General features: G+C 40.2%; 2 protein-coding genes across 5 annotated transcripts in view; both read left to right on the plus strand.

Moving 5' to 3' along the window:
• Positions 1-13,131, plus strand: part of LOC308408491 (protocadherin alpha-C2-like) — a gene marked incomplete at its 5' end in the record, with an annotated part of 158,904 nt that overhangs the window by 12,517 nt on the left and 133,256 nt on the right. Inside the window, one exon of one of the 4 annotated variants that reach the window (XM_080900793.1) lies at positions 523-2,936. The exons of 2 other annotated variants lie outside the window; for them this stretch is intronic. In XM_080900793.1, coding sequence (XP_080756919.1) covers positions 579-2,936 — 2,358 coding nt within the window. Of the gene's footprint in view, positions 1-522; positions 2,937-10,545; positions 12,949-13,131 lie in introns of those variants that run through there. One more of the 4 variants, XM_080900791.1, reaches the window with a different exon arrangement.
• LOC308408309 (protocadherin alpha-8-like) lies at positions 3,763-9,952 on the plus strand (the record flags this gene model as incomplete). The annotated part of the gene is made up of 2 exons (XM_080900512.1): positions 3,763-3,953; positions 7,765-9,952. The coding sequence occupies 2 exons, from the start codon at positions 3,763-3,765 to the stop codon at positions 9,950-9,952; spliced, it is 2,379 nt and encodes a 792-aa protein (XP_080756638.1).

A 13,131-nucleotide genomic window follows, 5' to 3' on the forward strand; every position in this document is an offset into this window, starting at 1 on the left:
TGCTGTCCATGGTGCTGAAAAGAATTCTCACACTTTCTCTGTTCCTCGAATATTACAAGTACAAAAAGACAAACGTACAGTTTGTAGATCATTTAACGTATTGTTTTGGCTTTAGAAAATAACGTTAGATCATTGTCTGAAAGGCCGTGTTTTTGTTTTTTGTTTTGTTTTTTATTAGGGGAATCATTGAGATCTCTTATTGACTCTGGACACCACGTCTTTATCTTTTCTTGTGGCTTGACAGTATGAGTTGTAGCAAAGTATAAAACAATTTTGCATTAAACAGATATGATAAAAACTGGACGAATTCTCTGCTGTGAGACACCTGCTCGCATGGTGTCAGTGCGATAACAAAAATCAGCAGCTCAATATATTGTCGTCATAGCTTTGTAATCCGTCCTCCTCACACCAGCCTCAGTAACACATTAGCGCAGTTTTTCTGTTCTTATTCTAGTCTGCGTTTGCCTCATTTTACCTGTTTAGAAAGGGAGTATTTGTAATCAGGTAACCCCTGGAGTCTTTTTTTTAAAGGTCAAAAAACTATTTGTGATGGATTACTGGTGATTTTGGATAGAACCATGGAACAAAGAAAACGCCAGTCGGAAATGAGGAGAGGATGTCTGGTAGGATGTGTAGCTGCTGTGCTTTTGTGGACTCTAGCCTCAGCGCAATTACGATATTCGATCTCTGAAGAAGTTAAAGAAGGAACTATAGTTGGAAACATAGCAAGAGATCTGGGATTAGATAAAAACACGTTGAAAGACCGGAAGTATCGGATTGTTTCAAGTAACGATGATCCCCTTTTCTTCGTGAATCCAAACGATGGCGTTCTGTATGTGAGTCGGAAGATTGACAGAGAAGAGGTGTGCGTGCAGAGCAGTGCGTGTGTGATAAATGTGAAAACAGTGCTAGAAACCCCACTGGAGGTCCACTATGTTGAAGTGGAAGTTTTGGATGTAAATGACCATTCACCTACTTTTTCGGAAAATAGTGCTACACTGGAGATTTCAGAGTCAGTGTTGCCCGGGACACGATTTCAGCTGAAAGCCGCCCGGGATCGAGACAGTGGTCAGTTTTCCGTGCAGCGATATATAATTAGCAACAACGAACATTTCCGTTTGGAAGTTAAGGATAAACGAGATGACGTAAAAATACCAATTTTAGTTGTTCAAAAATCTTTAGACAGGGAAACGGCAAGAAGCCATTCACTAATACTGGCAGCACTTGATGGGGGTAAACCACCAAAATCTGGTAACATGAATATTCTCGTAAAAGTTTTGGATGTTAATGATAACGCGCCTATTTTTTCTAAAGACGTTTATTCAGTGACACTAAATGAAAATGTTCAGGTAGGAACACCAATTATTCAGGTAAATGCAACAGACTTGGATGATGGCCCGAACGGAGATGTGGTTTACTCATTTAGCAACAGTATGCATCAAAACATATTAAGCATTATTGATATTAATTCACTAACAGGACAATTAACTGTTAAAGGTTTAATAGATTATGAGGAGCAGGACGGATATGAAATAGAAATCCAGGCATCAGATAGAGGCCTGGCTCCTCTAACCACAGAAAAAAGTGTAAATATTAAGATAATTGATGTGAATGATAACGCACCTGAGATTGAGGTAACATCATTTTCAAGCTCAATACCAGAAGATTCCAGGCCTGGAACTACAGTAGCTCTTATTAGTGTAAATGATTTGGATTCTGGTCTTAATGGAAAAGTGATCTGCAGTGTAAATGAAGATGTACCGTTCATTCTATCAACATCCTTAAAAGACAAAATGTTTTCATTAGTGACCAAATCCCCTCTGGACAGAGAGAAACAGTCACAATATGAGTTGACAATAACGGCAAAAGACGCAGGTCAGCCTCCGTTATCATCTGAAAAGACAATAAGCGTTACGGTGTCAGATGTGAATGACAACCGTCCAGAGTTTTCACTCAGCCCATATACTTTCTATGTTACTGAGGGGAATAATCCAGGAGCTTCAGTGTTTTCTGTTAAAGCCTCTGATCGTGATGAGAATGACAATGCGCGCATTTCCTATCATATTATCAGAGACGGAAGTGAAGATAATAAAGTCACTTCATTTCTAAACATAAACACTGAAAATGGGGAAATTTTAGCGCTGAAAAGTTTTGATTTTGAAACACTGAAAACTTTCCAGTTCCAAGTTGTTGCCTCAGATTCTGGAACTCCGTCACTAAGCAACAACGTCACAGTCAACGTCTTCATCCTGGATCAGAACGACAACGCTCCAGTCATCCTGTATCCACTCAGCTCCAACGGTTCTGCTCAAGGTGTGGAGGAGATTCCTCGAAACGTCAACGCAGGACACTTGGTGACTAAAGTCAGAGCCTATGACGCTGATATAGGATATAACGGCTGGTTGCTCTTTTCACTGCAAGAAGTGACTGACCACAGTCTCTTTGCTTTGGACCGCTATACAGGACAGATCAGAACACTTCGCTCATTCACAGAGACAGACGAGGCTGAGCATAAACTGGTAATACTGGTCAAAGACAACGGCAACGTTTCTCTCTCAGCAACAGCTACTGTGATTGTCAAACTTGTGGAGCCCAAAGAGGCTTTTGCAGCTTCTGATGTTAAAAGTGCAGCAAAAGATGATGAGGACAGTAATGTCATATTTTACCTCATGATAACTTTGGGCGCCGTTTCTGTACTTTTTCTCATAAGCATCGTGGTGCTGATTGCAATGCAGTGCTCCAAATCCACAGACTATACTTCTAAATATCTGCCAGAGACTAATTATGATGGGACACTGTGTCACAGCATCCAGTACAGATCAGGGGAGAAGCGGTACATGCTAGTTGGACCCAGAATGAGTATAGGATCTACCATAGTACCTGGCAGCCATGCAAATACACTTGTGCTTCCCGACAGGAGGAGAGCATCCGAGGAGGTAAGACATTTGCGTCACATTTCCTGGTCTCAATCCTTCCTTACATTTGTTTTATTAGTAGCGCGTCTGGGATGAAATTAATGGCATGCTTCGTAACGAACTAACCATTTATGACGACAAGGTCGTGAATATTTACTATTCTTAAAGTAATCAAAAAACAACTTTTGCAATTTGTCTTTGAACAGTGATGAACGTGGGATTTTTTTCCCACAATCTCCACTGTTTTCTCTTCTTTTCCGTTTCCTTCTCTTCTATTCCCAACCTTCTTTTGCTTAAAACACTGGCATAAATGAAATAAGGAGCCTGAGCAATCCAAAAGCCTCAGCATGTGTCAGGCAGCACTGTAGTGCACAGCATTAGCAGTTCTTTATTGGACTCGCTTGATTGAGTTTCTATTGAACTGAAATATTTTTTTATACTTACTGATGTTAACGCAGCGTGTTGACTCATATCACTTTATTTTGTCGTGTAATAACTGTTTCTTGTATAATGTTATGCCGACCCTTCTGATGTTTTTGAGATTTGTGTCACTTTTTTTGTCAAACATGAAAAAATCTGTTATAATATTTTTCCCTGCAGTGAGAACGCAGATCGCGTGGTGTCAGTGTAATCCAAACAGGAAGCCTTGCACGAGTTTCCCACCAGGGTTGTTTGGTTCCATTTCTTTTTTCGCGGCCGTTGTTGAGCTTACTACCGTGTTTCTTTGGCATTATGTCCCTCATTGTAGACAGAAGATGAGTATTTTCATATAAGGAACGTTTGGATTTTGTCGTTATGTTGCAGCAATCGATTATCTGAAGACATACTTGTGATCTAGGGTGTAACCATGGAACAAAGAAGACACGAGAGGCGAAGTGGGAGAGGATCTTTCCTTAGCTGCATGGCTGCTGTGCTTTTGTGCACTGTGGCTTCGGCGCAGATGCGATATTCTGTCTCGGAGGAGGTTAACGAAGGGACTGTGGTAGGAAACATCGCAAAAGATCTGGGAATAGATAAAAGCACATTAAAAGAGAGAAAGTATCGGATTGTTAATAGTGATGTAGATCCGCTTTTCCATGTAAATCCAAATGACGGTATCCTGTATGTGAGTCGGAAGATTGACAGAGAAGAGGTGTGCGCGGAGAGCACTTCGTGTTTAATAAATCTGAAAACTGTACTAGAAAACCCGCTGGAGATACATTACGTTGCAGTGGAGGTGTTGGATGTAAATGACCACTCTCCTCGTTTTCCACAGGAAGAGAAAAGGCTGGAAATTTCAGAGTCTGCGTTACCCGGTGTACGTATACCGTTACAGCCCGCACGAGATCCAGACGGCGGTCCTTTTACCATTCAGCAGTATAAACTTAGCTCAAACGACCACTTTCGGTTAGAAGTAAAGGATAAGGGAGAAGATGGGAAAATACCAATATTAATTGTGCAGAAATCTTTGGATAGGGAAGCAGCAGGAACCCATTCATTAGCACTGACGGCCCTGGATGGGGGCAAACCTGCTAAATCTGGAGAGATGACAATTCTAATATATGTTTTGGACATTAATGATAACGCACCTGTTTTCTCCCAAGATGTTTATTCTGTTACGCTTAATGAAAATGCTCCTGTAGGTACAGTAGTCGTCCAAGTGAATGCAACGGATTTAGATGACAGTCAAAACGGAGATATCGTTTACTCATTTAGCAGTGTTGTTCATCCTAGGTTATTGAAGCTTTTTGACATAAACCCTGTGACAGGTGAGATAACTGTAAAAGGGCAGATAGACTATGAGGAGAAGGATAAATATGAAATTGATATTCAAGCTTCAGATAAAGGTCTTGCTCCTCTATCAACACAAAAGAGTGTAAATATTAAGATAGTTGATGTGAATGACAATGCGCCTGAGATTGAAGTTACTTCATTTTCAAGCTCAATCCCAGAAGATTCCAGACCAGGAACTACAGTAGCTATTATAAGTGTAAATGATTTGGATTCTGGTCTTAATGGAAAAGTCATTAGTTCCTTAGGTGACGATGTTCCGTTTGCATTGTCACCATCTTTACAGGACAAAATGTATTCATTAGTGACCAAATCTCCTCTGGACAGAGAGAAACATTCACAATACGAGTTGACAATAACGGCAAAAGACGCAGGTCAGCCTCCGTTATCATCTGAAAAGACAATAAGTGTTACGGTGTCCGATGTGAATGACAACAGTCCAGAGTTTTCACTCAGCCCATATACTTTCTATGTTACTGAGGGGAACAGTCCAGGAGCTTCAGTGTTTTCTGTTAAAGCCTCTGATCGTGATGAGAATGACAATGCGCGCATTTCCTATCATATTATCAGAGACGGAAGTGAAGATAATAAATTCACTTCATTTCTAAACATAAACTCTGAAAATGGGGAAATTTTAGCACTGAAAAGTTTTGACTTTGAAACGATGAAAACTTTTCAGTTCCAAGTTGTTGCCTCAGATTCTGGAACTCCGTCACTAAGCAACAATGTCACAGTCAACGTCTTCATCCTGGATCAGAACGACAATGCTCCAGTCATCCTGTACCCACTCAGCTCCAACGGTTCTGCTCAAGGTGTGGAGGAGATTCCCCGAAACGTCAACGCAGGACACTTGGTGACTAAAGTCAGAGCCTATGACGCTGATATAGGATATAACGGCTGGTTGCTCTTTTCACTGCAGGAAGTGACTGACCACAGTCTCTTTGCTTTGGACCGCTATACGGGACAGATCAGAACACTTCGCTCATTCACAGAGACAGACGAGGCTGAGCATAAACTACTCATACTGGTCAAAGACAACGGCAACTTTTCTCTCTCAGCAACAGCTACTGTGATTGTCAAACTTGTGGAGCCCAAAGAGGCTTTTGCAGCTTCTGATGTTAAAAGTGCAGCAAAAGTTACTGATGAGGACAGTAACGTCATATTTTACCTCATGATAACTTTGGGAGCAGTTTCTGTACTTTTTCTCATAAGTATCATAGTGTTGATTGCAATGCAGTGCTCCAAATCCACAGACTATACTTCTAAATATCTGCCAGAGACTAATTATGATGGGACACTGTGTCACAGCATCCAGTACAGATCAGGAGAGAAGCGGTACATGCTCGTTGGACCCAGAATGAGTATAGGATCTACTATAGTACCAGGAAGCCATGCAAATACTTTAGTGCTTCCTGATAGGAGAAAGACATCTGAGGTAAGACATATTTAAAGAACCTTTTTCCCAAAACCTACTCTAAATGCATCAATATGCACCAGGCACAAACTGATTTGTTTAGTGTGAACCTTTATTTTATGACAAATGTATGTCAGAAAAAAGACATTACTATTTCAACACAGCCTAACAAAAAAACAAGAAAGAAAGAAAGAAAGAAAGAAAGAAAGAAAGAAAGAAAGAAAGAAAGAAAGAAAGAAAGAAAGAAAGAAAGAAAGAAAGAAAGAAAGAAAGAAAGAAAGAAAGAAAGAAAGAAAGAAAGAAAGATTTTTTTTTTAATTTACCTGAATAGGTTTCACTGAGTCTGACTGAGTTGGATAACTTTTTAGTCAAAATGATGACGAGATTGTGATCATGGTAAAACTAAGAATTCTTTTGATGATTTGGCATGACATGGATTTGCTGCTTTTAAGTAGAACTTTTAACATTATGCACAATACTGTTTATTTCTTTGACCAAGCATACTCTATGGTATATACTTTTCTATGGCCTTAGCATACTTTTAGAAAAAGGGGTACTCATTTGTTTACCTTGGCAAACTTTGTGTGTTGGTCATTACATTTTCCTTTATGATTAGGCGGTTAGTAGGTCTCAGTTGCTTGAACTGGACAAGAACAAATAGACGAAACGTCATTGTCTGTCTTTTCATGCTGTCTTCATGTCCTTTTTCTTGAACATTATCTTTCATAACCCAAGATGACCATATTTTCTCTGGTAGTAGCAGATAAGATCAGTCTGCAAACAAAACTGACTGAATGTACTGTAGCAATAGACTACAAAAAGTTAAAATTCCTCTGGTGACTTGTGTAGGAAATGTAATATTGTCAGAAAATGTAGCTAGAAATTCTTGAAGTTTATGGCATGTGCTGTCCATGGTCCTGACCATGTTCATGCTCACTTCACAGTAAACAGTCCCAACAGAGCTCTATTAGCTGTAACTGATATGATATATAAATCAAATTTAATGACATGAAGTAATTTAATTTACTGGTCATTTAGAGGGAATCTTCTCCACACTTTCAGATACTTTTTTTCTTTGAGCGTTTTTTCAAGAGTGCACTACCTTATAATTTATTTACAAATACCCCTCAATTTATGTCGAAAACTTCAAAATAAGAATAACACATGAGTTTGATCTTTCGATTTAAGTTTCACATAGTTCTGATTTTCTGTAGTGATTGTTTTGCTCACAAGGTGTCAGTATAGTGAAAAGAGGCAGCATTAAATGTGTTTTCTATCGTTGCATTTTGATTGAGCCTCTTGATAGCGTCCCGGTTTGGATATTAAAGCAGTCGTTTCTGAGCTTGGGAATACGCTGTTCGTGCTTATGCTTGTTTTAGGAAAAGGGTGATTGTTCTTTACTCATGGACGATTTGTATTGGATCGCTGCAGTGCTGGATTGCCCTTATAAGTGACACTGATGCTTTCGGGTGTAACCATGGAACAAAGAGGACATGAGAAAGGAATGGGGAGACGACGCGATGTCATCTGCATTGTTGTCCTGTTTTTGTGGAGCTTGGCGTCGGCACAATTAAGGTATTCAATCTCAGAGGAAACTAACGAGGGAACGGTTGTTGGAAACATCGCAAAAGATCTAGGATTAGATAAAAGCACACTGAAAACAAGGAAGTACAGGATTGTTTCTAGCGGTGCTGAACCCCTTTTCCACGTAAATCAGAACGATGGTATCCTGTATGTGAGCCGAAAGATCGACAGAGAAGAGGTGTGCGCGAAGAGCAGCACGTGTGTGATAAATGTTAAAACTGTGCTAGAAAATCCACTGGAGGTCCATTACGTAGGAGTAGATGTGCTAGATATAAATGACCATGCTCCAGTTTTTCCAGAGGAAAATAAAATACTGGAGATTTCAGAATCCGTTCTACCCGGAGCACGATTTCAGTTAAAACCTTCACGGGATCTAGACAGTGGTCAGTTTTCTGTGCAGCAGTATAAACTTAACCACAACGACCACTTCCGTTTGGAAGTGAGGGATAAAGGAGATGATGGTAAAATACCTATACTGGTTTTACAAAAAGCACTAGATAGGGAAGCAGCGCACAGTCACTCATTGGTGCTAACGGCACTAGATGGGGGGAAGCCACCAAAATCTGGAGACATGAACATTTTGGTAAATGTTTTGGATGTGAATGATAACACGCCCATTTTCTCAAAAGATCTTTATTCGGTTAAGCTCAATGAAAATGCTCCTGTAGGTACAGAAGTCATACAAGTGAATGCAACTGATCCAGATCACAGTCAGAACGGAGAGGTAGTTTACTCATTTGGCAACAGTGTGAGTAATAATGTGTTTAACCTTTTTGATATTGACCAGTCAACAGGAAAGATAACTGTAAAAGGTCTGCTAGATTATGAGCAAAAGGATAAATATGAGATTGAAATTCAGGCGTCAGATAGAGGTTTGGCTCCGTTAACTACGGAAAAGAGTGTAATTATTAAGATTGTTGATGTAAATGATAACGCACCGGAGATTGAGGTAACATCATTTTCAAGCTCAATCCCAGAAGATTCCAGACCTGGAACTACAGTAGCTCTTATCAGTGTAAATGATTTGGACTCTGGAGTCAATGGAAAAGTCATTTGTTCATTAGGTGACGATGTTCCGTTTGCATTGTCACCATCTTTACAGGACAAAATGTTTTCATTAGTGACCAAATCTCCTCTGGACAGAGAGAAACAGTCACAATATGAGTTGACAATAACGGCAAAAGACGCAGGTCAGCCTCCGTTATCATCTGAAAAGACAATAAGCGTTACGGTGTCAGATGTGAATGACAACAGTCCAGAGTTTTCACTCAGCCCATATACTTTCTATGTTACTGAGGGGAACAGTCCAGGAGCTTCGGTGTTTGCTGTTAAAGCCTCTGATCGTGATGAGAATGACAATGCGCGCATTTCCTATCATATTATCAGAGATGGAAGTGGAGATAATAAAGTCACTTCATTTCTAAACATAAACTCTGAAAATGGGGACATTTTAGCGCTGAAAAGTTTTGACTTTGAAACGCTGAAAACTTTTCAGTTCCAAGTTGTTGCCTCAGACTCTGGAACTCCGTCACTAAGCAGCAACGTCACAGTCAACGTCTTCATTCTGGATCAGAACGACAACGCTCCAGTCATCCTGTATCCACTCAGCTCCAACGGCTCGACTAAAGGCGTGGAGGAGATTCCCCGAAACGTCAACGCAGGACACTTGGTGACTAAAGTCAGAGCCTATGACGCTGATATAGGATATAACGGTTGGTTGCTATTTTCACTGCAAGAAGTGACTGACCATAGTCTCTTTGCTTTGGACCGCTATACAGGACAGATCAGAACACTTCGCTCATTCACAGAGACAGACGAGGCTGAGCATAAACTGGTAATACTGGTCAAAGACAACGGCAACGTTTCTCTCTCAGCAACAGCTACTGTGATAGTCAAACTTGTGGAGCCCAAAGAGGCTTTTGCAGCTTCTGATGTTAAAAGTGCAGCAAAAGATGACGAGGACAGTAATATCATATTTTACCTCATGATAACTTTGGGCGCAGTTTCTGTGCTTTTTCTCATAAGCATCATCGTGCTGATTGCAATGCAGTGCTCCAAATCCACAGACTATACTTCTAAATATCTGCCAGAGACTAATTATGATGGGACACTGTGTCACAGCATCCAGTACAGATCAGGAGAGAAGCGGTACATGTTAGTTGGACCCAGAATGAGTATAGGATCTACTATAGTACCTGGGAGTCATGCAAATACTCTAGTGCTACCTGATCGGAGACGAGCATCTGAAGAGGTAAGACATTTATGTTAGAGAACGCAATAGTTTGCAGTCATATTACTTCATTCACCTTCTATAACTTCACAGAAAGGCATTTGGACCAGCCGTTATTCACTGTCCGTTTTCTTGAGATAGTATTCATATCCCGATTAGAAAATTATTTTAAAAATAAATTTAAATACTATAAATATTTTGTATAAAAATATCAGACTATTAGTATTTAAAGTTATTATCTGGAAACATCTAACGTTTTTCAGAATCTAATTATACTGTCTCTACTTAGAACCTTCTAATTAGCTAATGAGGAAAAGTGATTTTCAGATTCCTCTAAGCCTGTAAGTCAAAGTAAATAAAGATGCTCCTTTAGAATTACCTGGAAACAGCTGCAGTATTTTGACTTTCTTGCAATACACAACGAATTCGCACGGTGTCAGTGTGCTGGCAAAAGACAGACTGTATCTTGTCGTCATTGCATTAGGGTTCCACATTTTTATTATCTCCTGGGTTCCCTACAGACAGAATAAGTTGAATGGATGCTGCGATCGTTTTACAAATTTTCCGGATTTGTTACGTCTTTTGAAATAAGCATCTCATAGGTATGTGCGTGTTGGACTCTTTTCTTATGACACTGTGACTTACACCGCGAAGAGTTGGTTAATTTTGTTTTAATGATGGGACAAAGAGGATGCGACCGAACGTGGATGAAAGGACGGAGTGTTGTGTGCTTGATCGCTATGCTTCTGTGCGGTGTGGCATCGGCTCAATTAAGATATTCCATTTCTGAGGAAGTTGAAGAAGGAACTGTGGTTGGAAATGTAGCAAAAGATTTGGGATTAGAGAAAAGCACACTAAAAGGCAGGAAATACCGGATTGTAACTAGTGCCATAGATCCTCTTTTTAATGTGGATCAAAACGACGGGATCCTGTACGCGAGGAGAAAAATCGACCGGGAAGAGGTTTGCGAGCGGAGCAGTACTTGTACAATAAATCTGAAAACGGTGCTAGAAAACCCACTGGAAGTTCATTATGTTGCTATAGAAGTGGTGGATTTAAATGACCATTCTCCCACATTCCCTGAAAAAGAGACAACACTGGAGATTTTTGAGTCTGTGCTACCAGGCGTGCGAATTCCGCTGCAACCCGCACGAGATCCAGACAGTGGCCCCTTCTCTCTTCAGCAGTATAAACTTAGCTCTAATGACCACTTTCGTTTGGAAGTTAAAGACTCAGGAGACGACGGTAAAATACCTGTACTGATTGTTCAAAAATCTTTAGACAGAGAGACTGCAGGAAGCCACACGCTCATACTAACGGCCATGGACGGGGGTAAACCTCCGAAATCGGGTACTATGAATATTCTAGTCAGTGTTTTAGATGTAAATGATAATGGCCCCATTTTCTCTAAAGATGTTTACACAGTGATGCTTCATGAAAATGCTCCGGTAGATACAACAGTCATTCAGGTAAACGCAACAGATTTAGATGATGGACCCAACGGGGATGTGGTTTATTCGTTTAGCAATGGCGTGAATCGTAAATTCTTTAAGCTTTTTGATATTAATCAGAAAACAGGTGAGATCATTGTAAAAGGGTTAATAGACTATGAGGAGAGAGACAGATACGAAATTGAAATTCAGGCATCAGACAAAGGCCTGCCTCCAATGGCTACACAAAAAAGCGTGATTATTAAGATAGTTGATGTGAATGATAACGCACCTGATATAGAGGTTACATCATTTTCCAGCTCTATCCCAGAAGATTCCAGACCTGGAACTACAGTAGCGCTTATCAGTGTAAATGATTTGGACTCTGGAGTGAATGGAAAGGTTATTTGTAGTGTAATTGATGATGTCCCTTTTGTTTTATCACCATCTTTACAGGACAAAATGTATTCATTAGTAACCAAGACAACTCTAGACAGAGAGAAACAGTCACAATATATAATAACAGTAGTTGCAAAAGACGGTGGCCAACCATCGCTATCATCTGAAAACACAATAAGTGTTACGGTGTCCGATGTGAATGACAACCGTCCAGAGTTTTCACTCAGCCCATATACTTTCTATGTTACTGAAGGGAACAGTCCAGGAGCTTCAGTGTTTTCTGTTAAAGCCTCTGATCGTGATGAGAATGACAATGCGCGCATTTCCTATCATATTATCAGAGATGGAAATGAAGATAATAAAGTCACTTCATTTCTAAACATAAACACTGATAATGGCGAAATTTTAGCGCTGAAAAGTTTTGACTTTGAAACACTGAAAAATTTCCAGTTCCAAGTTGTTGCCTCAGACTCTGGAACTCCGTCATTAAGCAACAACGTCACAGTCAACGTCTTCATTCTGGATCAGAACGACAACGCTCCAGTCATCCTGTATCCACTCAGCTCCAACGGCTCGACTAAAGGCGTGGAGGAGATTCCCCGAAACGTCAACGCAGGACACTTGGTGACTAAAGTCAGAGCCTATGACGCTGATATAGGATATAACGGTTGGTTGCTATTTTCACTGCAAGAAGTGACTGACCATAGTCTCTTTGCTTTGGACCGCTATACAGGACAGATCAGAACACTTCGCTCATTCACAGAGACAGATGAGGCTGAGCATAAACTGGTAATACTGGTCAAAGACAACGGCAACGTTTCTCTCTCAGCAACAGCTACTGTGATAGTCAAACTTGTGGAGCCCAAAGAGGCTTTTGCAGCTTCTGATGTTAAAAGTGCAGCAAAAGATGACGAGGACAGTAATATCATATTTTACCTCATGATAACTTTGGGCGCAGTTTCTGTGCTTTTTCTCATAAGCATCATCGTGCTGATTGCAATGCAGTGCTCCAAATCCACAGACTATACTTCTAAATATCTGCCAGAGACTAATTATGATGGGACACTGTGTCACAGCATCCAGTACAGATCAGGAGAGAAGCGGTACATGTTAGTTGGACCCAGAATGAGTATAGGATCTACTATAGTACCTGGGAGTCATGCAAATACTCTAGTGCTACCTGATCGGAGACGAGCATCTGAAGAGGTAAGAAAGACTTTATTTAAACAGTTGTTTTGAGAGTAGTTCACAATTCTCAGACACTCCAAAAAATACTGACTCAACATATTTAGAGCTTTATTTCCGTTGATATAAATATGTTCAAAGTGCTGCGTTAAACTTTCTCTTTATAACAGCTGAATAGAAACAGAACATAAATTTGTCGTATGT

This window comes from Rhamphochromis sp. 'chilingali' (genome assembly GCF_963969265.1).
Source record: "Rhamphochromis sp. 'chilingali' genome assembly, chromosome: 13".
NCBI classification, from domain to species: Eukaryota; Metazoa; Chordata; class Actinopteri; order Cichliformes; family Cichlidae; genus Rhamphochromis; species Rhamphochromis sp. 'chilingali'.